Source organism: Tenrec ecaudatus, chromosome 4, assembly GCF_050624435.1.
Source record: "Tenrec ecaudatus isolate mTenEca1 chromosome 4, mTenEca1.hap1, whole genome shotgun sequence".
NCBI classification, from domain to species: Eukaryota; Metazoa; Chordata; class Mammalia; order Afrosoricida; family Tenrecidae; genus Tenrec; species Tenrec ecaudatus.
The window spans coordinates 9,512,926-9,537,721 of NC_134533.1; the positions used below are offsets into that span (position 1 = coordinate 9,512,926).

General features: G+C 46.7%; 1 protein-coding gene across 1 annotated transcript in view; it reads left to right on the forward strand.

Annotated features, from left to right (window-relative positions):
* The window catches only part of ATL3 (atlastin GTPase 3), a 46,852-nt gene that overhangs the window by 791 nt on the left and 21,265 nt on the right, over positions 1-24,796 (forward strand). Inside the window, exons 2-5 of the mRNA XM_075545567.1 lie at positions 17,182-17,396; positions 18,649-18,792; positions 22,616-22,720; positions 23,352-23,402. Coding sequence (XP_075401682.1) covers positions 17,182-17,396; positions 18,649-18,792; positions 22,616-22,720; positions 23,352-23,402 — 515 coding nt within the window. The remainder of the gene's footprint in view (positions 1-17,181; positions 17,397-18,648; positions 18,793-22,615; positions 22,721-23,351; positions 23,403-24,796) is intronic.

Here is a 24,796-nt window from a genome sequence, read left to right on the forward strand (position 1 = left end):
AGGTGACAGCCCCCACCGGTCTGGGTGCGTTCTTTCAGTACCTGGGTTGTTTCCCGAAGCTGTCGCTGGGCTTCCCTGCCATCGAGTCGATTTCGACTCCTAGCGACCCTATAGGCCGGGGTGGCAGTGCCCAGTGGGTTTGCCGAGACTGTAACTCCTCACGTGCAAAGGCTCATCTTCCTGGCGCCGAGCGACTGGTGGGTACGAACCGTTGACTTTGTGGTTAGCAGCCAAGTGAGCACCACCACGTCCCGAAACTGGACAATTTAGGAAAACCAGCGGGAGAGGTCACTCCCTTCCCTCCCCACCCCCAATTCACAGGATGGATTTCTTTTGTCATTTTATCTCGCTGACTTTATGATGGACAGATTCAGTGGGCTGTGCAGGAAAGAAAGAAGGGTGGGATGGGCGAGCAAGGTTGAGGGGTTCTTTTTAATCACAGTCCTCAAATCTGAAGGCAACACAGGGTGGAGTGTTTTTGTGAAAAGCGGGAAGAACTATGGGACCTCTGGGGCGGATGCTTGGGAGAAGGACATGGTTCTTCAAAGGTGTGTTGTTCCCTGTGCCAGATCTGCACAGAGATTCCCACCAGCGCTCCTCTTTTTTAAAAACCTCATTCACACAGGAACTAACTTGGGGGCTAGAAGTCCCTGCGGCTTTCTGCTCTAAGTCTCCTGAAGGAGAACACAAATGCGGCCTTCATAGCAGCAGGGTTGCAATGAGTCGGCATCCGATCAATGGAAGCAAGTTTGTTTCATGAAGCAAGGAATACAGAGCCCATGCCACTTTCCCAGTTCAAGCAAACTTGCTTTCATTGATCCCATGCCGAGACTCATTGCGACCCTGTTGCTAAGAAGGCCACATTTTGAGATTCCACCTTTTGTTGTTGTTGTGAATCATTTTATTGGGGGCTCCTACAAAGCACAGCAGTCCATCATTCAGTTGTATGCACACTTGTACAGATGTTGCCAGCAACGTTCCCCAAACATTTTCTTTCTACTTGAGCTCTTTTATCCCCTCCCTCCTCCACCCTCCTACCCTCGTGTGAATCCTTGATCAATTTTACATTACTGTTATTTCGTTTGAGATTCTTTTTGAAGAACGTTTGGGGATTGAATTTGTGTGTGTGTGTGTGTGTGTGTGTGTGTGTGTGTGGTTCCCCCCCACCCCACCCCAAAAAAGGCTGTAAATCCTAACCTCTATGCCCAAGGTTATAATCCAGTTTGGGAATGGGATTTCTTTGTCATGTTAATGAGTCAGGGTGGGGTGGGGGTGTGGGGGCTCTGGAATCAGTTTCTTGAGATATAAATGAAGCAGGGAAGGAGGTGCCAAGGCACAGGAGTTTTGCCAGGAGCTGAATCCAGAGAGAAGGACCTTTCTCTAGTCCAGAGCCTAGAGAGGACTGAAAGAGAAGAGGCCTGCCCCTAGAGCCAGCATCCTGAATTTGGACTTCTCCCCTCTAAACAAAGGAACCCTGATGGCCTAGTGCTTAGAGGTTGAACAGCTAACTGCAGTTTGAAACATTCAGTCTCTGCGAGGGAGAAAGACTGGCCTTTCTACTCCTGTAAAGAGTTAAAGGCTCAGACTCACAGGGACACTTCTGCCCTGCTCTGTAGGGTCCCCGTGAGTCAGAATTCACTGATGGCAGTGAGTGAACCTCTTGAGCAGGAGCCCTGCTGGAGCAGTGGGTTAAACAAACGGTGAGGGGACTGCTCATGGAAAGTCAAGGTCAGTGGAACTAGCTGCTGCCTCTGGAGGAGGAGGCGGAGGCGGCGGCGGCGGCGGCAGTCTGCTTTCATAAAGATTGACAGCCTCAGAAACCCTACGGAGCAGTTCACCTGTGTCCTGTAAGGTTGCTGTAGCAGTAGACAGCCTCCTTAAATACCCGGAAAAGAAATTTCTGGTTCATAAATCCGCCCACTGGTGGCATTTCTCAACTAGAGAGCTAAGACAAGAAACCTTGGGAACCCGTGGTGGTGTGAATGTGTTTGAGATCTAGTTTACTTGACTGACATGCCTGTTACAGTTCCTAATGGAGTACTGAGAAAGTGTTAGATTTTGAAATATTTTTCTCAGTTATCCTTGAGATGCTGAGACCATGTTACCTAAAACATATCCAGGGGGAATAGTGAACAGAAAGCTTTTAGGAGGGCAGGGATAGGAGGGGGAGGGTCTCCAGCATTTTGGAGCAGTGATTTTTTCAGCCCCCAGTAGAATCACCTGGGCTCCACTCGAGACAGTGGCAGTGAGTTTGGTGTTTTGGTTTGGGGCCCTGGAAAGTTTGACTTAGTTGATTGGAGAAGGCACACAGAGTCAAAACAAAACAAATGCTTGGTAATTCTGATTTGTATACTAGTCTGAAATCTCATTTTACATTAGCATGCAAATTGGAATTCCAAAGGTAAATGGAAAACCCCCACACTGCCCTTGTAGATTCCAATTCTTTTTTTTCCCTTGGTGTTGTTAATAAATCATTTTATTGGTGGCTCTTACAGCCCTTATAAATTCATAGCAACTCCCTATGACCCAGTAGAACTACCCCACAAGTTTTCCCTAGGTCCCACAGCAACATCTCACAGAAAGGCTGGTGAGTAATTTAACTGCTTCCCTGCTGTGTCATCCATCAGGGCTAGGACTATCTGGGGATTATTCAGGATTACTCCGTGGTGATTTCAGTTTCAATAGATTCCTTGCCTTGTGGGAAGTGTACTTCTTAACTACCCAATGAGAAGTTGCCTATCTGCACATTTGTAATAAAATGCTCAGTGCTTGCCAGTCTTCCGGTTGTGGGAACATGTTGGATGATAGATTTCCTAACACAGTATCGCAAGGAGTGGGAGACAGGCCACGTTGGCATGGGAGGAGAATATGCAGAGGAGTGGGATCATCGGAGTTTGCCCTGACATTTGCCCAAGTCAAATGATGCCAGTGCCGATGAGGCCACGTTTTAGTGGAACACAGCGAATGAAAACGGTCTGGTAGCCACAAAATTGATGTTGGTGGTGGTCTCACTTTCAGGAAAGAGGCAAATGACATCACTTGATTCATTTTATTAAGAGTCATTTGTAGATTTAGCCGGGTGCCTTGCCTTTGCTGACTCTTCACTGGTTTAGTCCTAGCTGAGCTTCAGGAATCCAGGAATCTGCAGAGCTCGGTGTGGCTGTGATTCACATGCATATCTTAACCATACCTATAGGAGAGGGCTTCAAAAACTGCATGGACAAGATGCCATGAAAATGAGAATGGCCTTTTCCCCCATCAACTTTTTGAAGCCCCCTGTATTAGCACCACCCTCACTGCCCTAAAGCAAACAGCATGTCAAACCAACCCCCACCTCCCAAACCCCCAAGAAAACCACACCCTGAAGTTCAGAATTAGCAGAAGGCTTCATATACTTAGCCTTGCACAAGATATGTTTTCTCTGGCTTTGTTTGCGAAGCAGGAAGTTTAAAAGCTGCCAGAAAGAACAAGGCACAAAATGGTGTGCCTGGTTTTGGGGGGTGTGGTGCTTGCCCTGCAGAAAAATGTGGTATTTTAAGAGCGAGTGGAAAACCCAGGTCATAACTTTAGTTTGAGTCATGCACACTCTCCTCAGTGCAATTTCTTCTACTTCAATTTACTTGTTTTTCTTCATTCCAGGGACCCCATGCCTTCCATCCTATTCCAGCCCACAATCACAGGACAGAGTAAAAGTGCATCCCCCCTACCCCCCTCCCACCTCCAGTGTTTCCCAGGCCGTTAAACCTTTCTGGGAACAGAAAGTTTGGTCTTTAGGCTGAACACTAAAGTTGCCTTAGTCCCCAGTGGTTCTCAACCCAGAGAGATTTTTACCTCCAAAGGGTCCATTCAAGAGCCGTGGTGGTATAGTGACTTACAAGGTAGACTGCTCACGGTAAGGTCAGTAGTTCCAATCCACAAGCTGCCCCATGGGAGAAAGATGAAACTTTCTGCTCCTACAGAAATTTACAGTCTCCCTGATACTTGCCCTCAAGAAGGGAATGCAAGAATATGGGTGCTATAGCAAAGTGTGGTGAAGAATGTGGATGGTGCCCAGCTGTCAGATAAAATAGCATCTGGGGTCTTAGAGGCTTGTTTCCAGGCAAGCAGCCATCAAAGTGAGATGTCAACTAAGTCCACGTGGAGGAAGCACACCAATTTCAGTGACCCAAGGATTGTGAATACATCATCTGAAATTGAAGGAAGAAGTAATGTCAGTCTAAAATGTGAGATTCTGGTTTGCAGAAGGCTGTGGATGGCAGTGGGAGCCCAAGATACATTTGTGAGATCTACACAGGAAATAAATCTCCAGTGATTTCCCTCTGTCCATAACAGAGGCATGGGAACAAACTGGTTACCAAGTAGTGCACTGGAGAGATGACTATCGGAGATCAGAATGATAAATCTGCCTTGAACGCTTAAAACCTGTCAGTTGATCTCAATCTGATAGACGTTGGGCTTGATCTGGCTTTGAATATTTTTTGTGCTGCCTTTTTTCCTTCTTATTGGGGTATTTTGTCTTGAATTTTTGTAATGTGTTTTTCGTTACGTGAAACTCGGGATCGATGAACCTGTAGAGACTGTGAGTAGACTAATGGCTCCTGAGGGGTGGGGGTGAAGGTTCTTGTGCGTGCGTGCGTGCGTGCCTGCGTGCGTGTGCGTGCGTGCGTGCGTGCGTGTGTGTGTGTGTAAAGGAGAGCTGCTGTGAGGGATTTGAAGAAGGAAGATAATGTTTCAAAACATGGTCGCAATTGTATAATACTGCTTGATGTGATTGAACTGTGGAATGATACATCTGTGTTGGCTCCCAATAAAATGGTTTTGAAAAAAGAAACAACTATTGCCCCATGGGGGCAGTTTTACTGTCTTACAGGTGCAGTATGAATTAGAATGGACTCAACAGTGAGTGAGGGTACATTCGACTCTGTGCAGAGACTTTTGGTTGTCAGAACCCGGGGAAAGGGCCGTATCCAATGAGATGAAAACCAAAAAGCCAAGCTCACTGCCACCTAGTCAATTCCAACTCAGAGTGACCCTATAGAGCAGACAGGGTAGAACTGCCCTGGTGGGCAGCCGAGGAGCTGCTGGTTTCGAACTGCTGACTTTTCAGTTAGCGACGCAACGCATGCTATGGGGAGAGGTCAGGAACATCCCACAATGCATAGGACATCACTTTACATCAAGATTATCTGTAGTGCTGAGATTGAGAAGCCCTGGTTGACTGATAAATTAATTGACACAAATTCTTTTTTCTTTTTTTTTAAATTTTAACAATTTATTGGGGCTCATACAATTCTTATCACAGTCCATACATATACATACATCAATTGTATAAAGCACATCCGCACAGTCTTTGCCCTAATCATTTTTTCCTCTTTTCTTCTTTTACATTTTATTAGGGACTCATACAACTCTTACCACAATCCATACATATACATACATCAATTGTATAAAGCACATCCATACATTCCCTGCCCCAATCATTCTCAAGGCATTTGCTCTTCACCCAAGCCCCCCGCATCAGGTCCTCTTTTTTTTTTTTCCCTCCCTCCCCTTTCCCCCCTCCCTCATGTGCCCCTGGCAATTTATACCTCGTTATTTTGTCATATTTTGCCCTATCCGGAGTCTCCCTTCCCCCCTTCTCTGCTGTCCCTCTCCCAGGGAAGAGGTCACATGTGGATCCTTGTAATCAGTTCCCCCTTTCCAACCCACTCACCCTCCACTCTCCCAGCATCGTCCCTCACACCCTTGGTCCTGAAGGTATCATCCACCCTAGATTCCCCGTACCTCCAGCCCTCATATGCACCAGTGTACAGCCTCTGTCCCATCCAGGCCTGCAAGGTAGAATTCGGATCATGGTAGTTAGGGGGAGGAAGCATCCAGGATCCGGGGGAAAGCCGCGTTCTTCATCGGTACTACCTCGCACCCTAATTAACCCATCTCCGCTCCTAAACGCCTCTATGAGGGGATCTCCATTGGCCGACACTTGGGCCTTGGGTCTCCACTCTGCACTTCCCCCTTCATTTAATATGATATATATACATATACATATACACATATATACACATATATACACACACTTATATCGTTGTTTTTTTTTTTGCATGATGCCTTATACCTGGTCCCTTGGCACCTCGTGATCGCACTGACCGGTGTGCTTCTTCCATGTGGGCTTTTTTGCTTCTGAGCTTGATGGCCGCTTGTTCACCTTCAAGCCTTTAAGACCCCAGACACTATCTCTTTTGATAGCCGGGCACCATCAGCTTTCTTCACCACATTTGCTTATGCACCCATTTGTCTTCAGCGATCCTATCATGGAGGTGTGCAGTCAATGATATGATTTTTTGTTCTTTGATGCCTGATAACTGATCCCTTTGGGACCACTCGATCACACAGGCTGGTGTGTTCTTCCATGTGGACTCCGCTGCTTCTGAGCCAGATGGCCGCTTGTCCATCCTCAAGCCTCCAAGACCCCAGTCACTACCTCCCTTGATAGCCGGGCACCATCAGCTTTCCTCACCACATTTACTTGTTCACCCACTTTGGCTCCAGCCGTTGTTGACACAAATTCTTGATGCATTTGCTGAAATAGCAATTGTAGCCGACTCCATTGAACTGGTTTCATTGGATTCATCTAAACGGTTCAGATGGCCTTTTCAGTGATAGGAGGGGCATTTGATCTTTCCCCCACTGCTTTTCTGTAGACCTCATGCCTTAGACTTGATGCTTTAAATAGGGTTTGCTTTTATTCATCTGTGTAAGCCCACAGATTCATGTAAACCCGCTTTCCCTCCTGCTCTGGCCACCGTCTGCGGAGGGCTGAGTACTGCAGAAGGACACAGCGTGGTTGATGAAGTAGATGGTGAGAAAGCCCCTCATGCGATGGATGGGTAACAGTGGCTGCAACACTGGGCGTAAACATAAGAACAATTGTGAAGAATGACACAGGACTGGGCAGTGTTCTGTTCTGTTCTGCTTTTGGTTGCTGTGGGTCAGAATTGACCTGGCAATACTTAGCAACAACATTGCAATTAGTTACATATTTCTGATCCCCATAAAGTCCAGGGTTCTAGGAATTCTAATAATTCAGTGCTGTAATAATTCTTAATAAAAATTCTTTCCAACGCTTAATTTTTAGCCCATCCATACTGTTCAGATGATCTCCAGTATTGGAGGGATATTTAAACTTTTCCCCACTCTCATTTTTCTGTAGAACTTACTTCTTAGACTTTTTGTTTTCAGCAGAGCTGAAAATCCTGATTTTGATCCAGTAGGGTACAGTTTTAGTCACCTTGTGTCAATGTTATTCTTTCAACTCTGTCCTCTCTTCTTGTTGGAAACTAGCCCAATGTGCTACAAAAGCATTACAGCCAGTTTCAATGTTACTTTCACTCTGTTCAGAGATCAGTGTTCAGATGTGATGAGAAAGGAGTCCTTGTGAAACTGTTGGCGCTCCAAAGGGAGAAGGCATGTAAGCTTGCCACCTAGAAACGTTTCTGGTTTTCTCCCTATAACTCCAGCGTTTGTGACTGATTCCTGAGTTGAGGGAGGAGGTGCTTTATTAGTGAGGGGCACAAACAACAACCCCCAAGCCCCCTAAATCTTTCACTTAAGCAAGTTACTTTATTGTTTTCCTGTTCACATTTTCTTACTATTAAAATGTGTAATGGTTAGGTTTATTGTGCCAACCCGGTCAATAAGGACATGTGAGATTAATCAGGTTCCAGTTTGATGGGAGGGCAAAGAGATATTGGCTAGCTCTCTGGTGATCGGGCCAACGTGCTGCTGCTTTAGCGAGTTCTCTGCCTCAACCTGTGTGCTACACCACCTGTGGGTCAAACCGACCCCTGGATCTTGTTGGCTTCTTCTAGAACTGTTTGGTCAGGCTGCTAGTGCATGTATCCGTTTGAGCTTGCCGCTGGTGGATCCTGTCGCCTTGCATTGCTTGAGTTTGATATCCCATCTGGGTCTGCTTGATGAAGCTCTGTAGCCTACTGACTGTTGCTGAACCCCTGCTGGTTGCTGCCTGCGGGTAGACTCTGCCTGCCTTGCCCAAGGGAGGACTCTGCTGCCTGCCTCCCTGACCTTGGACCGGCAGCCCACGTGAGTTACAGGGCTTACAGTATATTAACTGTTCCATGCACGTGAGTTGAACTGAGCCCTCTGTACTGCTGTGTGCACTAATTAGTTGTTACATTTCTTCTTGTTGTCTAAATCTATCCTCCTACACACACATACACACACACACACACACATATAAATCTATCCTTCTACACACACACATAAGTCTGTCCTACATATATATCTAAAAATCTATCCTATATATATATAAAAATCTATCTTTCTACATATATATATAAATCTATCCCCCCCACACACATGTAAATCCTACATATATATATAAATCTATCCTACACACACATATATAAAAATCTATCCTACATATATATAAATCTTTCCTTATACATATACATAAACATACATGTACGTACATACACACACACACACATATATATAATCATAAGTGTCCTGGTTTGGTTTCTCGAGAGAACCCTGCCTCACACAAGTGTACATAGTCACAACATTTGCAGATGCAGCAGCATTTACATGTATCACGTGTGTGATGCAGTCACCCTAGTTACAGCAGTCCTGTAAACAGAGAAACCTACATTCACCCAGCAGAACTTTCACCCAGCAGAATTGGTTCCCGTTTAACACTTTGTATCCAGGTTGTCCTATGACCTTAGTTACAGTTTTCGAAAAATCCTGGAAATGTAGATCTCCTCCTTTGCCAGATGGGCATGATATAAATGACTTAGCAAGCGTGGCCCATGTAAATCTCCAGGAAACGGTCCAGTTATTCAAGGGTCACTGAATTGGACTGCTAGAAAAAGCCTGGTCCAGTGGCCTGGTGTGGTAGAGCGAATGGGATTGTCAGGAAGTAAAACGCTACCGTCAGTGCAAACGATCCTTCCTCCTAACGGTGCCAGACAGGAGCGTAGATGGATGGGGTTTGGTGACACCCGGCAGCTGGGGTGGCCAGCATATGGAATGGTCTTGATGGCAGCGAGGAAGGTAGTCAGGGAAAAGTCTGAGCTGTGGATTGGAGGTGGCGTTAGGTTGAAAAAATTGGGTCGCTGAATGTAGCCCCGTCTTGGCATCATGAGGTGCAGACTTGTAAATGTTCACGCCGAAAGAGCTCTAGAGGTTAAACACTTGACTCACTTTCTTGATGCAACGGAAGACTCCACCTTCCCAGAAGAATCACATGGTTGGTTAGTGGCAGAACTGGACCAGGAACTTGTTTCTTGACTCTTAGGCCCATATAGTTCCTCACAGCACCCCTGAGATTGAGGTGAGGGGGTGAGCCAGGTGGCTGTCCCTTAGGCAGTTGTACATTTGGACCTTTGAATGCAGGTTAGACATGGAATGAAGTTGGGTTGTCATTATAGAAGATATAATTGAACGTAAGAGAGTAAAGAGCTCATAGAGGGAGGGAGAACTGCAAAAGACAAACGGGGGTGGGGGTGGGGTTTATCCACAGGGAAATAGGAGGAGGCAGTGAAAGGAGCCCATGAGGTGGGAGAAGACCTGAGGATGGTGCCCTGTCACCGAGTCCCAGGGCTCGGTTCTTGTTATAGAAGACCTGCAGACTTTGCTGCTCGAAGTGAAGCAGTAAAGGGAGTCCATGTGACGCCTGGACTGGGACGAGTGGACAGTCAAAAATGCAGCCACGTTGTCTTTAGGAAGGGAGAGCCGAGGGTGTGCCAAAAAGTGAGCCAGAAGCTTTTTAAAAGCAAAGATGGCGAGATACTGTCTTACGGACTTTGAACCTGTCAGGACCAGTCCCTGGAGAAGGCGACCAGGCTGTGGTGGAGAGGAAGCAAAGAGGAAGGCTCTAGACAAGAAGGGCTGACAGCAATGGACCTCACACATAAGAGCCGTTGTGCGGATGGCGCAGGACTCGGCCGGGTTTTATTCTGCTGTGTGTAGAGTTGCTGAGTCCGAACTGACCCGGCAGCGTCTCACAGGAAACAAGAGAAAGTCGGCGAACAGGATGGTAGGGTAACAGTGCTCAGACTGGTGGAGGCAAAGGCAAGCATCCTCCCTCCCTCCCTCCCTCCCTCCCTCTGCTCACTTTCTGCTGGGCGCCAGGCTGGGCCAACAGCGCAGGAGACAGGAAAGGCTCTCTTCGGCTTCTTATATTTGCTGTTGGTTTGGTTCAGCTTGTCTGTAGCCATGGTATAGCCATGCATGTCACTCTACTGATGCCACCTGCCTCCTCCAGCTTGTGCCCTTCAACTATGTGACAGTGCCTGCCATTCACTTAGGGATCATCACAGTCATGGTGATTGTGCGTCTGCTGTGCTTTCACCGTGAAGCGTAAGGCTGCAGTGCTCTGAGGGCTGACGGCATCAGTCTTCACTGCTTAGTAGTAGTGTTTGGCTATTAGGACGCCGTGTGCCTGTATTGGACAGACCCTCCAAGGGATTCAAACAAGGGCGACATTAGTTTTCTTTCACACAGAAGCCAGCAGGATGGAAATTCTGCTGCAAGAAGCCCTAGACCAGGGGTTCTCAACCTTCCTAATGCTGTGACCCTTTAATACAGTTCCTCATGTTGTGACACCCCCAACCACACAATTATTTTCCTTGCTACTTCATCACTGTCATTTTGCTACTCCTACGAATCGGCGACCCCTGTGAAAGGCTCGTTCAATACCCCAAAGGGGTGGAGACCCACAGGTTGAGAACCGCTGCCCTAGACCTACTTACCTTTTCCCCATATTTCTAGGGTGTTGCTCTCCTGCACCTGGCCCAGGATGACTCACTCCCACCTTGACACCCAGTCAACGGGAAGGGGCAGTTGCCATGACCTGGAAGCGTGGTCCCTATCACTTCCAGTCATCCCCACTTGGTCAGAACTGACTCACCTGGCCTTACCCTAGCTATGAAACTACTGGGGAAAGTGTTGCTTTTGGTCGCCTTATCTGCTCACCTAAAGAGGTGTGACCCAGCGGGAGGGAGGAAGAAATGTTGGAAAACCCTGCCAGCTCTGCTTCTTCTTCCCCTTCTTTGTGCACTGCGGGGTACTTTACCCCAGGAGGTGCTGATCAAGTCTGCTAATCCTTTTGTGCGGACTCCTTTAGGGCTTGGATTCACTACCTGCTATAGCCGTTAAGAACACTCAGAGATTAGTCACAGAGTGGGTTCCCTGCTCGTGGGGGCAGCAGTGGATAGGAAAAGCCTTGGAGTAGTACATTTATACAGTGATGACATGGCTCACTTGTTTTCCCATGGTCGGCACATTGTTAAAAAGTAGTGAGAACCGTTTTTTTGTTTTTTGTTTTTGCTGCCCGAAATATTAAGTCTGAAAAGGAGGACTCCATTTCTCTAGCTTCTGGGGTTCCTAAGTGGTGCCAGGGTTGTTGGTGTGCGTGGCTGCTAACCGAAAGGAGGGTGGTGGGAGTCACTCAGGTGCTGGAGGAAAGCTCTGGCAGTCTGCTTTTGATAGGCCAATCCCCAAACTAAACTCTCTACCACTGAGTCGATGCTGACTTCTAGCGACCCTACCCCATAGGACAAGCTTCCCAGCTGTTAACTCATCTCTCTTTTCTCCCTCCGAGTGACTGGTGGTTTTGAACTTGCTGCCCTTGTGTGGTTAACAGCCCAGTGTGTAACTATTACACCAACAAGCCACTGAGGGTCAGAGCCACCTGGACAACACCCACTCTGGTTTTTAAAGGGTAAAGTCTGGCAGCAAAGGTGATTGTGTCTGCAGTCCCCACTGTGCCCAGCCCGCAGGAACTGAGAGACCAGCTATCTGGTTTTGACCCATCTGCCAATCTGTGCAGTCTTTTTTTTTTGCTTACAATGACAGCTTTTATTATAGAGGGGAAAGAAGAAATATATAGGACAAGGTCTGAGAGAATTCCCAGAAAGGACATTCTGTTTTCTCACAAATGGTGTAGTACTTTACCATGTGCATCCTTGCCTTCCCCAACCAGAAAGACCATGGAGTCCTTGTGTCCCAGTCCCTTATTGAGACCTTATTCCATTAGACAGAGGCCCTGCCAAAGATCTTACAGTGTTACAGTGCAAAGAAGTCATTTTAAGGACTAAGTCTGTGCAGTCTCTTAGTTCATTTTTGCTCTTAAGTTTTTTTAACGTTGATTCACTTTTAAAATTTAGCCTCCCTTTGAAAGCATGGGTTTACTATTTTCTAGCATATTAAAATACATAACTATTAAAACTGGCTCTCAACCTTCCTAATGCTGCGACCCTGTAATACAGTTCCTCCTGTTGTGGTGACCCCAACCATAAAATTATTTTCGTTGCTACTTCATAGCTAATTTTACTACAGTTATGAATTGGGCTACCCCTGTGAAAGGGTCATTTGACCCCCAAAGGGGTTGTGACCCATAGATTGAGAACCACTGTATTAAAATAAAAACTTTATACTACTTAAACCCGTCATCTTTAATGCCAGTGGTACTCATTTGTCCACAAGGAAGTCTTGCTGGGGCTCAATCTGCGATTCTCACTGGTAGATTTTGAGTGCTCTGCATAAATCCACAGCTGTAGAGAAGTTGCATTTCAAGTAATTTCTAGCCTGTGCTCTTGACTCTGGTTGAGAAACTACTAACGAGTAACTTCATTTTGAGCTTAAACGTGACCCATGGAAACAGTGTTATTGCTCAGGTCCAAATCTGTGTGATGCTGTACCTCTCGAGGGCTTAAACTTATTGAAAAGTAAATAAAATTGTGGATTTGTTTAAACAAAAACAAAAGTTGTAAGACATAGTTACCTAGAGATGTTGTTGAACTTATTTCCAGAACCCATTGGGCAAGGTACTTAATCTTGGTAAGCTCCAGTTTCCTTATTTTAAAAATGAGGCAACATCTTTAGGTCGTGGAGTTGTCCGGAGGAGTAAAGAAAATGATGTAGGTCCCAGGCAGTTAGAAAGGCCCTGTAGTGATAGCTATCACAGTCAGAGACTTTTGCTTTTCATGCACACGTGCAGCCTTTTGAGCTCATTCTTAGAACTGAGTGTTGATCCACGTGCTATGTAAATTCAGTTTTCTTTTTTTTTTTTAAATTCAGTTTTCTTCATACTGACTTGCAGCAGTAGACTAGAAATTTACCTTATCAATATTGTTTGTGGAGAAGGGGACTCAGTAGCTGGCGAGTTTTAATTGCCAGCGTTGATTCCAACCCTTAGCCAACCCTGTAGGACAGGGTAGAACTGCTCCTGTGGGTTTCTAAGACCGCCGGTGTTTACTGGAGTTGAAGGCCTCATCTTTGTCCTGAGGAGCAGCTGATGGTCTTGAACTGCTGACCTTGCGGTGAGCAGCCCAATGTGTAACCACTAACCCCCCTTGTGTGGAGTAGGATGGGAGCACAACGTGCAGCGCTGCAGGGGGTCCTGACACTACAGCGCCAGAGGGAACTGCCCCTGCCAAGTGCAGTGCTATTCTTAGAGTCGCTGCTGTGTGAGGCCATCTCTTGAGGGTCTTCTTGTTCGCACTGACCCTCTGCTTTGTCAAGCACTCATACAGAGACCCCCCAGATTAAGAGAGAGGCTGTTTCCAGCAGTCCGGGAGCATCCTCCTGCGTCTTTCTATTCAGCAACCACTCTTCCACCAAAGTGACACTGCTGGTTTCTGTCAGGCTTGCGTAGTTTTGCCTGTTCTTGAGCTTTTGTGTCAATGGAATCATAAAACACAATTGCATGGCTGCTCAGAGTAGCGCGTGAGGTTTGTCCCTGCGGTTTGGTCCGTCTATGGTGCTGTTCTTTCGCACTGACACGCAGCGTGAGGAGTGGGAGCAACAGTAGTCTGGGAAAGCCAGCACTGTGCAAGCGGGGAAGCCTGTCCGAGAAGAAAACCACAAATATTTTTTTCCACTACAAGAAGCAATAAAAAAGTACTATGTCATCAAAGGGGAACACTTGGGAGACGCCCCAGAACTAACAAGGCAGTCCTGGCACATTCTGCTCTTGGGAGCTTCACTGTACCACAGTACCTGTCCTCTTCCTGGGCTGGTGGGCATTTGGATTGGTTCCACTTTGAGACCTCGGTGAATCTAGCTGCCCTGTGGACTCATGTATCCATTTCTCTCTGGGCGTGCTGGAGCACAGCTTTCTCTGTAGTAGCTATAGCCAGCTTTCTGCGGTGGAAACATGCTATGTATTGTTCCCATGAGAAACACATGAGTCCCAGACACCCCAATTCTTTCCCGTGGTTGGTATTGTCAATCTGAAATCGCAGCTATTTTGTTGGGCAAACGGTGGTCTCATTGGGGTTTGAACGGACACTTTCCTAGTTACTGGCCATACAAATATCCTTTTTTGTGAAGGGCCCGGTCAAAGCCTTTTGCATCTGTTCTTCAAATTGGATTCTCGGTCTTGTGCTTACTGGCTTCTCTATTGATTCTGGACGTAACTCTTTGACTGTAGCTCTTGTGACTATTTCCTCCTCGCCTTTTGCCCTCGCTTGTCATTTTACTACCTGGATGATGTCTTTTAATGAACATCAGCTCATAATTTTAATGAAGTTTAATCTGTCATTTTCTTTTATGGTTAGTGTTTTTCTGTCCTTTAAAAGAACTCTTTTTAAAAATAAAAACGAAGACATTTTACAGCTCTTGTAACAATCCACACATCAATTGTATCAAGCACATTTGTTCATATGTTGCCATCATCATTTTCTAGACCTTTACTTTCTATTGGGCCCTTGGTGCCAGCCCCTCTCCCCCGCACCCCCTGAAAGAATGCTTGGCTCTCTCCTTATGTGCACAATGTGTACTTTAAAAAAAGTATCTCCAACAGTTTTTTCTTATTCTAGGAATTTTTCCCTCACATTTATTTCTTCTATTGCCCAGTAATTTTTAAGCAAAGTGTTATTTTGTGGCCTTGTATTTAATGTCCCCGAGTCGGACTCAACTAGATGGCAATGAATTTGGTTTGGGTTTTTCTTTGGTTTGTAGACTATGGATTTCTACTTCCATTGGGTTGTTATCTGAGAAGAAGCATTATTCTATTTTGATGTTCTTAAATTTACAGAGGGGCTTTGTGGCCTAATAGCATGGTCTATTCTGGAGAACGATCGTGTGCGCCAGAAAAGAAGATGTATGCATTTGGGGGGGAGTGTTCTCTATTTCTATGAGGTCAGGTTGGATGACTGTGCTTTCAATTCAGGAAAGCCAAGATACATAACGCCTTCGGAAACAGTAACGGGGGTAGTGATATGATTCCCTGAAGGTATGGGAAGGGGGTGGGGTGGGGTGTGTGTGTGTGTGAGTGTGAGTGTGAGTGAGATTGCAGTACCTCTGCTGCTCCTCTGGTGTCACAGCTGTCTCCTAAATCAAGGAATCTCCGGGGCCAAAGGACGCACCCCACTCCTGGTATCTGCCCCTCCTCTCCCCTCCCCTCCTGTTTCTGAGATGGCTGCTTTTACACTGAGCAGGATAGCAATTACAATAAACCCTGTTGGCAGTCCCTCACAGCTGAATCGTATTCTTCAATCTGTGTCCTCCCCAACTTCTTCCTCCTACCCATCAGGAACATGAAGGTCTTTCGGCAGAGTAGACTGTGCGTTTGTTGAGTTTCTTTCTCCTTGCACTGTTCACCATCTAAAGTCAACTGCCGTTGTGGAGTTGTCGATTTATCACTTCAAGTCTGTTCATGTTTGCTCTGTGTGTTCTGGAGCTCTGTCTGTCATTGGGTGCGCAGACACACTGTGGTTCCCTCTGCGTGTTGGATTGACCCTCTAATCACACATTGCCCTTTCTTGTCCCTTATGCAGGTTTTGGCCTTGGAATCTATTTGATCAAAAATTAATATTGCCACTCTTGCTTTATTTTATTTTATAAACTTGAAATATATATATATATATATATATATATTTCTATTCCTTGGTTTAAAAATTAGAAAAAAAACTATTGTGTCTTAGGTGAAGGTTACAGAGTGACCATCAGGTTCACATCCAACAACTCATCTAGCCTCCCAATGTGTGTCTTCCCCTAATCCTGTCACTTTCTTCTCATCTCTCTCTCATGGGTTGTTAAACATTCTTTTTATGCTGGTAAATTAGATGGGGGGGGGGCAGGGGTCCTCATGCTGGATGTTGGCTTCCCCTTCACCTAAGTTAACACCTGCCTGCCTTCGAGCTCAGTGGTGCCCAAAGTGGGTGCTGCCACCCTGGGGAGGGTGCATGGAATGACCCAGGGGCTTGCAAAGCAGACACCTCCACTTCCTCCTGGGCTGTGAGCTGCAGTTAAAAGGATTTTCATTGCGGGCGGGGGAGGGTGGGGGGCGCTGGGAAACTTTTTCTGAAAAGAATCTAATTTGTGACTTCCCTTTCTCTCCCTTCTTCCCCTGCCCCTGGTGCGTGCAGTTTCATCAAAGTCTGTTTCTTGAGTGTAAAAACCCTTGCTCGATCTTTGTATGATGTGGTTTCATTTGATTCAAAGCTCGCCCTTCTTTGATTGGTGAATTTCAGCCTGACGCCCTCTCGAGGTTGACCCGTGTCGTTGCTGCCCTTCACCGTGGCCTACTAGTCCATTGTGCGTGTGCCCCTTCTTCCACCGATGGGCCCTGAGGTGGTTTTCATCTTGGCGTGGTGCACAGGGCTGCAGTGCCCGTGAGTGCGCACGCATCTGTTCATGCCACCGCTCTCGCGTCTCTAGGGCTCGCTGGACCATACGCTATTTCCACTCCCCGTCTCTGAGGCAGCACCGTACTTCTTTCCATACCACAGTGGTTGTGCTACGTTACAGCCCCCAGCTGTCTAGGAGGCTCTCCTATCCCTGCACCCTCTCCACCCTGTGCTGTTTCCTGTTTGTTACCATCGTTACAGTCCTGGGGCCGGTGATGTTACCAGGCTTAGCTCTGCGTCTCTCAGATGGCTGATAGTCTCAAGCATTTCTTCACACGTCCGTTGCCCACCTGAATGTCTTCTTTGGGGACTGTCTGGTCATACCTTCTGCCCCTTGACTTTACATTTATTTTTGCCTTTGTTTCTAGGGAGTCTCTTGTAGGCAGCATATCTGTTCCCCACTCTTTTCTGGACTGGTGCATTTGACCCCCTTACATTGTGTGTGAATAACGATCGATGCGAATTTACTGCTGTCATTTGTGTGTGTGTCATTGATTTCTGAACCGATTCTCATCTCTGCGTGTAGGGGATGCCATGGAGAGCAAAAAGCCAGGCCCTGTGCAGATTGTGTGTGTCCACAAGGAGCAGCATTCCTTTGAACTAGAGGAGAAAGCCTTGGCCAGTGTCCTGTTGCAGGACCACATCCGGGACCTTGATGTGGTGGTGCTGTCGGTGGCCGGGGCCTTCCGAAAGGGCAAGTCCTTCTTTCTGGACTTTATGCTGCGGTACTTGTATTTCCAGGTAAGGTTGGAGTGATGCATTTCATAAAGTGAGATTTTTTTTTGTGGGGGACCAACCTCCACAACCAAATGGGTCCTAAGGGGTGGCTGTGTAATTGAAGGGTAAATCAAAGAAACATCAGACAAGGCGTGCAAGGGCTCACCTCTTCCATGGAGACCGGAACCAGAGAGAGAACTACTGTATACATTCATGTATAAGCTGAGTTTTTCAGCACAAAAAATGTGCTGAAAAACAGGGGTTTGGCTTATACACGGGTCAGTGGTACCCCAGTGAGGTGTAACATCTCGCGGGTGATTGCCGTTCCTCCACTGTTCATTCAAAGCCCCGCTGACACTGCAGGGCTTTGGATGTTTGTTTACTCATGTCTAACCAATCAGAGCCGTCCTATGACGTGGACGGCTCCAATTCGCAGAAGCACCCGTAGTAATTCACTTATGCCGGCAGCTGAACTGGTAAGGATGTGTCTGTGGCTGCGCTCCGTCTCTCCCCTCTGGTCTCTGTTAATTCACATCCTGCATTTCCCACCCTAGGCTTATACTCGAGTCAATCAGTTTTTCTGGTTTCCCAGGTAATAATTAGGTACCTCGGCTTATACTCAGTTAGGCTTATATTCGAGTATATACGGTAATTTATCCTCAGAGACCTAGATAGTCTTGGGCTGGCAAGCTACGGCATACATGTCCGTAACAGGAAGGGGATGTACTGGGGGCAGGGGCATACACATGATAAGACAACACATACCCAACAAGGGTTACAATAGCAGCTTAATCTTGGCCATCCCTGAGTTGGCTTGACCTTAGGTGTCCCTGAGCTCTTCTGGGGGTGGTGGTGAATGATCTAAGAGCCTTATCAGAAGGAAGTGGGCTTCTCTTAGGGTGGGGTGGGCACTAGGGTCAGCTTGCCCTCAATGGCAGACAACCTTTAAGCTTATAGTAAGCAGACATGACCTTGGAAAAAACATCTTAAGATTGGCATTATTGGGGGCGGGTAGGGGGGGGTGTCAGGAGACATTGTGGAGGATAACTTTTACTTAGGAGAATGTGACTGGGATTCATCTCCAACTCACAAATGTCAAGGCCCCCCTCCAGTCTGCCTCCCAGAGCGTAGAGAATCGATCCGCATACACCCTCTTCCTGGTCCTCAGTTTTCCACACTTTGTCTGCCCAGAGGAGCAGGGAACAAGCTCCTGTGTTCGCCTGGCATGTAAGTGGACCCATTGGCAAGCCAGTAGGAAGGTCTTTTTCTCTTGCAGAAGGAAGGTAGCCGCTCCTCTTGGTTGGGGGACTTGGAAGAACCATTAACAGGATTTTCATGGCGGGGAGGGTCCGACCCAGAAACCACTGGGATTCAGATCTGGAGTGAAGTTTTCACCGTGGAGAAGCCAGGCGGGAAGAAGGTAAGGAAGAGAAAGGATGAATAAATGAAGAAGAGCAAAATCGAGTGACCCAGCAGACGGGAATCCTTGTGTGTCCCGTGCTAACTGAATTTAATTGAAGTACTAACACAATACAATCAGTCCATTTTTACAAAAGTGGTTGAAGTGTGTGGTTTATAAAAATAATACATGAATATAGTTTAAATGGTCAAATCATACCCTAGAGCTTTTACCAACACCAAAAATATATATCGTATATACTCGAGTGTTAGCCAAATTTTCCAGCACATTTTTAATGCCGTTTTTTTGGTGGTAAAATTAGGTGCCTCAGCGGATAATTGGGTCAGCTTATACTCACTGTACATACCGGGTATTGCTATTCTGTGTCCTATTGACAATGACCGCTGCTTTCAGCTTTGTTTTTAGATGTTAATTCTGCTCTTTATCTCCTGCCTGTTTGGGCGGCTGAGGCCTGGCTGCCATTGTTAAGGAAGCCGAATAGGGAGAGGACACTGGGGAGCCTCAGTGTTGTGAGAACGGGCACTCACTTGTTCCCACACTTATCAGTAGGGCATTGTGGTCTAGTGACCTACCGCCCCAGTAGCCTGCAGTTGCAGGGTCTCGGTGCTTCAGCCAAAAACTCATCGGAATTGAGGGGGCCAAGTCAAGTGTCTCCTGAAGTAGAGGAGGGGACGTGGGGGTACGGTGGTTCCTTACAGGTGCGCTGGCAGTAAAATGCCTAACCACAAGGCCAGCAGCCACTCCCTAGGAGATGGATCAGCCTGTTTGTTCCCAAAAAGACACGGTCCCGGGCCTGTCCTGTCAGGTCACTGTGAGTTGGAATGGACCTGATTAGTGGGTTGGGTTTCTCATGGACATGAACCCCTTCTTTATGCTTTCACCCCCTACAAACTGCCTTGTCAGCCATCTCTGCTGCTCGTTTCTGAGCACCTTCCCAGGGCCTCGGGGTTTACTTTTCTTGATCTTGACCTCTTGCTTTAGGCTCCTGCGTAGCAGGTTGACTATTAACTTATTAGAAAGAAGACAGAGTGAAAGCTGATATAGGAAATTAACTTTGAGTAGTGTATCTGGCTTTTGTTTGTTTTCTGTTCAGTAGTGTCTGTGGTTTTTACTTGTTTTGTGTGAGACATGACAACAGCGCTCTTCCCACGGACCCTTGGCGTTCCCCTTTTCACGCATCCTTCTCTGTCCCTTTCGGCCTGGCTGTGATTGCTGCTGTCCGCCTTGGTCCCGTGATTGATTGTGACTGAGAGTAAGGGTTTTCACCCCTCTTCTCAGGCTTATCCTCAGCTTTCCCCTGAACATTCTGCCAGAAACCCCTAACTGGAGGGTTGGCGCCCAGCTCTTGACTGCTTTCTTCCCATCTTCTGTTTTCCATGTGAATTTGTGGCTTTTAAATTCTTTTAGGTTTGTCTTTTTGTGACATTTTAGCAAGAAGATGTGTTGGAAATACTGTAGAAAATGATGTAGCAAAATAGGGATGTAGACACTTAAGCCTGGGAATTTTCGTGGGTAGGATCCCTAAATATCATTCTGTCCAACTTAATTTTCTATGATCTTTATTGAGATATAATTGACATTCCATTTTTCGTCTGCCAACATTTATGGGTTTTTTTTTGCCACACACTTTAATAACATGGGTTTCTGTTTTGTTCAAACAATGATCTTTGAGGACATTTAAGTAATAACAAACAGTCCTACATTTACCTGTTTGGTTATAATAACTGTCCTCTATTCTGTGAGCCCACCTGTTAGGCTGGGTTGTTTAGAGAAACAAAACCAGGGACACTTACATGCATAAGAAAGAACTTTATATCAGGCAGTAACTTCATATCAAGAAGGCAGCTCAGCCCAGTCCGCCTCAAGCCCACAGGTCCACTGCTTTCTTGCGCCCTCTTCAAACTCCCATAGCTGAAGGCTGATGGCTCAGAAAGGGAGGGCACAGGCTGGTGGGTCTGGTACTTTCAAGGAGCCAAGGTTGCTGGGAACATGGCAGGGCAGTGACAATGCACAGGTTGGCTCCCCGGGTCAGTGGCCCACATGGGGCCACCTGGAGGCAGACAGTCTTAGCAGGGATGACGACGAAGGACCAGCGAGGAGAGACGTGCTCACTGTCTCCTTCTAGAAACGAGGCATCATCTGGCCGTGAGCTGATTGGACTGGTAGGTGGACTCCACCAGCGCACGACTTCTCACAGCTTCAAACTGGTATCAAGTCACACTGCCGCTGCTCACGGTTGAGTTTCCTTTCTGCCTCAGGATGTCCTTTACTGTATCACGTAGGGCCAGTTTGCTGGTAAGACTTTGTACTTTCCTATGTCTGGAAAAGTCTTTATTTCCTGTTTGCATTTGAAACTATCTTCCCTGGGTATAGAGTTCTGGGCTGACAATCTTTCAAAACTTTGAAGGTGTTGCCCCACTGTGTCTGCTGACATGATTCTGACAAGAAATCTGCTGTTACTCTTTTTATTTAATTAAAAAATTTTAGTTTAAAAAAATTTGCTGTCACTTTTACCTTTGATTTTGTGTACATACCTTTCTCTTTTTTTTGGGCGGGCGTGGGGTGGAGGCTAGTTTCCATTAAGATTTTCTCCTTATCACTCGAGGCATTTGAATGTGTTATTGAAGAAATGGCGTGGGGACCAGCATCTGACCTCCACCAGTTAGTTATGCACAGGAGACGGAAAATCCATCCAACTCCACATCTGCCCAAGGATAATTTCTGTGAGGCAGAGGTCAGGCATGCCTCCACCCTCCATCCGGCTTAATTCTTTTTGCACACCACCTATCTCTCCCATGTCCCATGACGCTACACTTCTCTGATGGGGTCAGTAATTCATCACTGTGGCCGCTCACAACTCCAGGCGGTACTCACGACTGTGGGATTTCGTAGGAAAGCTAACAGGTTACATAAGTTAGGGATATAGTTCTCTGTCCTCAGGGTCTCTTTTCAGCCAGACTGGTAGGCATGGCTTTCTCTGGTCTTTGACCTTTCACTTCTGTGGCCCCTTATCCTCTCTCTCATGTTGTGGGCTAGGAAGCCCACTCTGCTCTTCCACTGTGGCTCATGGTCTCGGTGCTATAGTCTCTGCTGTAGTTCATAGTTCTAGCTTTTACAGTTAGATCTTTGATGTTCTCTGAGTTGGTTTTTGTGTGTGGTGTGAGAAAAGGGCCCAGCGTTGTTCTTTGGCATGGGACATCCAGACTTCCCAGCTATGATTATTCTTGGCTGCTCATCGAATGTAACAGTGTCTTCATCATAAAATGGTTTAAGTATGGGTATTTTTAATTTCCTTTTCCAACAAAAAAACCATGAACCGGACTGACTGGCAGGCTGAGTGACATCCACATTTAGCCGTTTTGCGTGGTGGGGGATGTTTCCTTCCTTACTGCTGCCCTGCACGTGTCTGTCGTACCTGCGCCACGTCAGAGCTGAGGCATCTCCAGCAGAGTTCTTTAGTCAAAGCAGAAAGCCAAAACCAAACTAAATTCACTGCCCTCGAGTCAACTATGACTCACAGTGCACCTGCAGGACAGGGTAGAACTGCCTTTGTGGGTTTCGGAGACTGCGACTCTCTTTCTAGAGTGGAAAGCCTCATCTTTCTCCCATGGAGTGGCTGGTGTTTTTGAACTGTGGACCTTGCAGTTAGCAGCCTAATGTAATCACTACTCGATTAGGGCTGCGGTTAAAGCAGAGCACAGAAGTATGTAATTGGCCTTTCCCTTTCAGAATCTTTGAGCAGGGGTGTACAGCTTATGTGGGTGTTAAAGGTACTCTCTCCCCTCTTCTTTCTCAAACGCCTTTTGTGTGCATCTCTTTCTAGGTCGCGGTCATTCTGATGGATACCCAGGGGGCCTTTGACAGCCAGTCCACTGTGAAAGACTGTGCCACCATCTTTGCTCTCAGCACCATGACTAGTTCTGTGCAGGTAAAGCCACCTGACGGGGAACGCTCTGCCGAGGAAGCCAGATAAGGGGAGAACCTTCTTTGCCTTACTGTGTGCTGTCAGACCCCCTGTGATGAGATCCAGAAGTGTTCAGTGACTGCAGGTGCAAATTCCACTCGTCACACGTCGAGAGCTGTACCACTCTCCCCACTTTTGTTCTTGTTAAATTCGAAATGCCCCAAGACAGCAGTTCTCAACCTTCCTGATGCTGGGACCCTTTCATACAATTCCTCATGTTTTATGGCCCCCAGCCATAAGATTATTTTCGTTGCTACTTCATAACTAATTTTGTTACTGTTAGGAATCGGGCAACCTCCGTGAAAGGGTCCCAAAGGGGTCACGACCCACAGGTTGAGAAGCCTGAAAAGTGGAAATGAAGGTGCATTACTACAACTTGTAGAAAATGTGGATTTGTTAAGAATTTAAGAATACAAAGGAGGGATTTTATGATTTCAGTGTCACCTGTGTAGTTTTCTAAATGCAAATACTGTTATGGTTAGACAGGTTCTCGCATTGTTCTGTGTGAACCTTTTTAAGTGTGGAAATTTTTCAACTTTGAGATTTTCTTGAAATAAGCCAGAGCGGGTCACCAAGCCGGATTTCTGTTTTCCAGATCTATAATCTGTCCCAGAACATTCAGGAAGATGATCTTCAACAGCTGCAGGTATAATTCCCCAGCACATGCTTGGCATTGTTGTATGTCATTGAAAAATATTGTGACTGAAGACAATTTTAGGATTAGGTTTTAAAAAAAATAATAACTTTCATGTGTTTTCTGTACAACCTATCAAATTAGGTCCTCATGAATAATTTCTAACAAATTGTTCAGTGACATTGATTACATTTTTTCACAAAGTATTGATGTTGCTATTTCTGTTCTGATTGTCCCAGCCATCTAGTCCTACTGCCCCAGAGCGCTTTCATCTCTGCATCAGCGACTACTGGCTGTGTGGTCTCACTGATGCTTTGTTAGCGAAGGCCAGTGGTCAAGGGTCATAGTCTTTATTTTACATACCCTTCTGTCACTTAGCTAAAACACCCCAGGAGGTTTGAAGGAGTCCTCTAGTCCCAGCAGGTCCATTAAGTCTGGTCTTAAAAAAAAAAAAATTAAGCTATGTTGTACATTTTCCTCCCACCGTGTCAGAATCCTCTGTGGGGTCCTCGGGAGAATGGTGGTGGTAGCCGGCACCCTCGGGTTCTGCTCTCAGGGCATGTGCGGCTGTGGCTGTGCTAGACTATTGTAGACTCGTTTCTTTTCTGCGTCTTTGGCTTGTCTTTCTCTTTCGCTCCTGAGTAATTTTTAATAAAAGATTGAAAGTTGGAGGAAGGTGTTTGATCCCAGGCGTGTGTAATGCTTATCTGTTGTTGGCCTGAAGCTGGCGTGGTCAGCAAACACCTTATTGATTTGACCAGACGAGTAAGCCCTGCCAACATATTCGGGAAGAAAGTGTGATCGAAGGAGGGGGAAAGGACAAAGACCCTGAGGGGCAGTGTGCTCAGCAAGAGGCCTCTGTGGGGGAGCGTTTGCAGGGTGTGGTGGGAAGAAGCTGAGGGAGGAGCTCAGACAGTGCTTGCAGATCATGTTGGACCTGTGTGGCCACAGGGGCCTTGGGCTTTGTGTGGAGGAGGGGTGGATAAGACCTGCAGGCCTTGCTCAGAGCAGATTGTGGGGGAGGGAGCAGGAAGGCGCTCAGGGAGCTGGCTTATGAAGCTTTTTCCATAACCCAGGTGAGATCGAACCAATCGTTTGTGAACTATATAGGTATGTATCTGGCACCTAGTTGGTGCTTACTACAGGCTAGCCATAATCTGATGGCTGTTATTAGTCAGTGTCTTCTGTTTTCCTGAACAGCCGCAATTCTTCCCTGTTTCTCCCAATGCATCTCTTCCATGGGTATTCTGCACTGCAATTCCTGGCATGTGCCTCTAATTCTGCTCTCCTCATTGGAGAGTGCAGGTGGTGGTGTTAGTGATTGAGGCTCCTCTACTGCAGAAGAGCTATTTAAAGTCTTAGGAAGCAAAGATGTCACTTGGAGGTCTAACACACGCCTAGCCCAA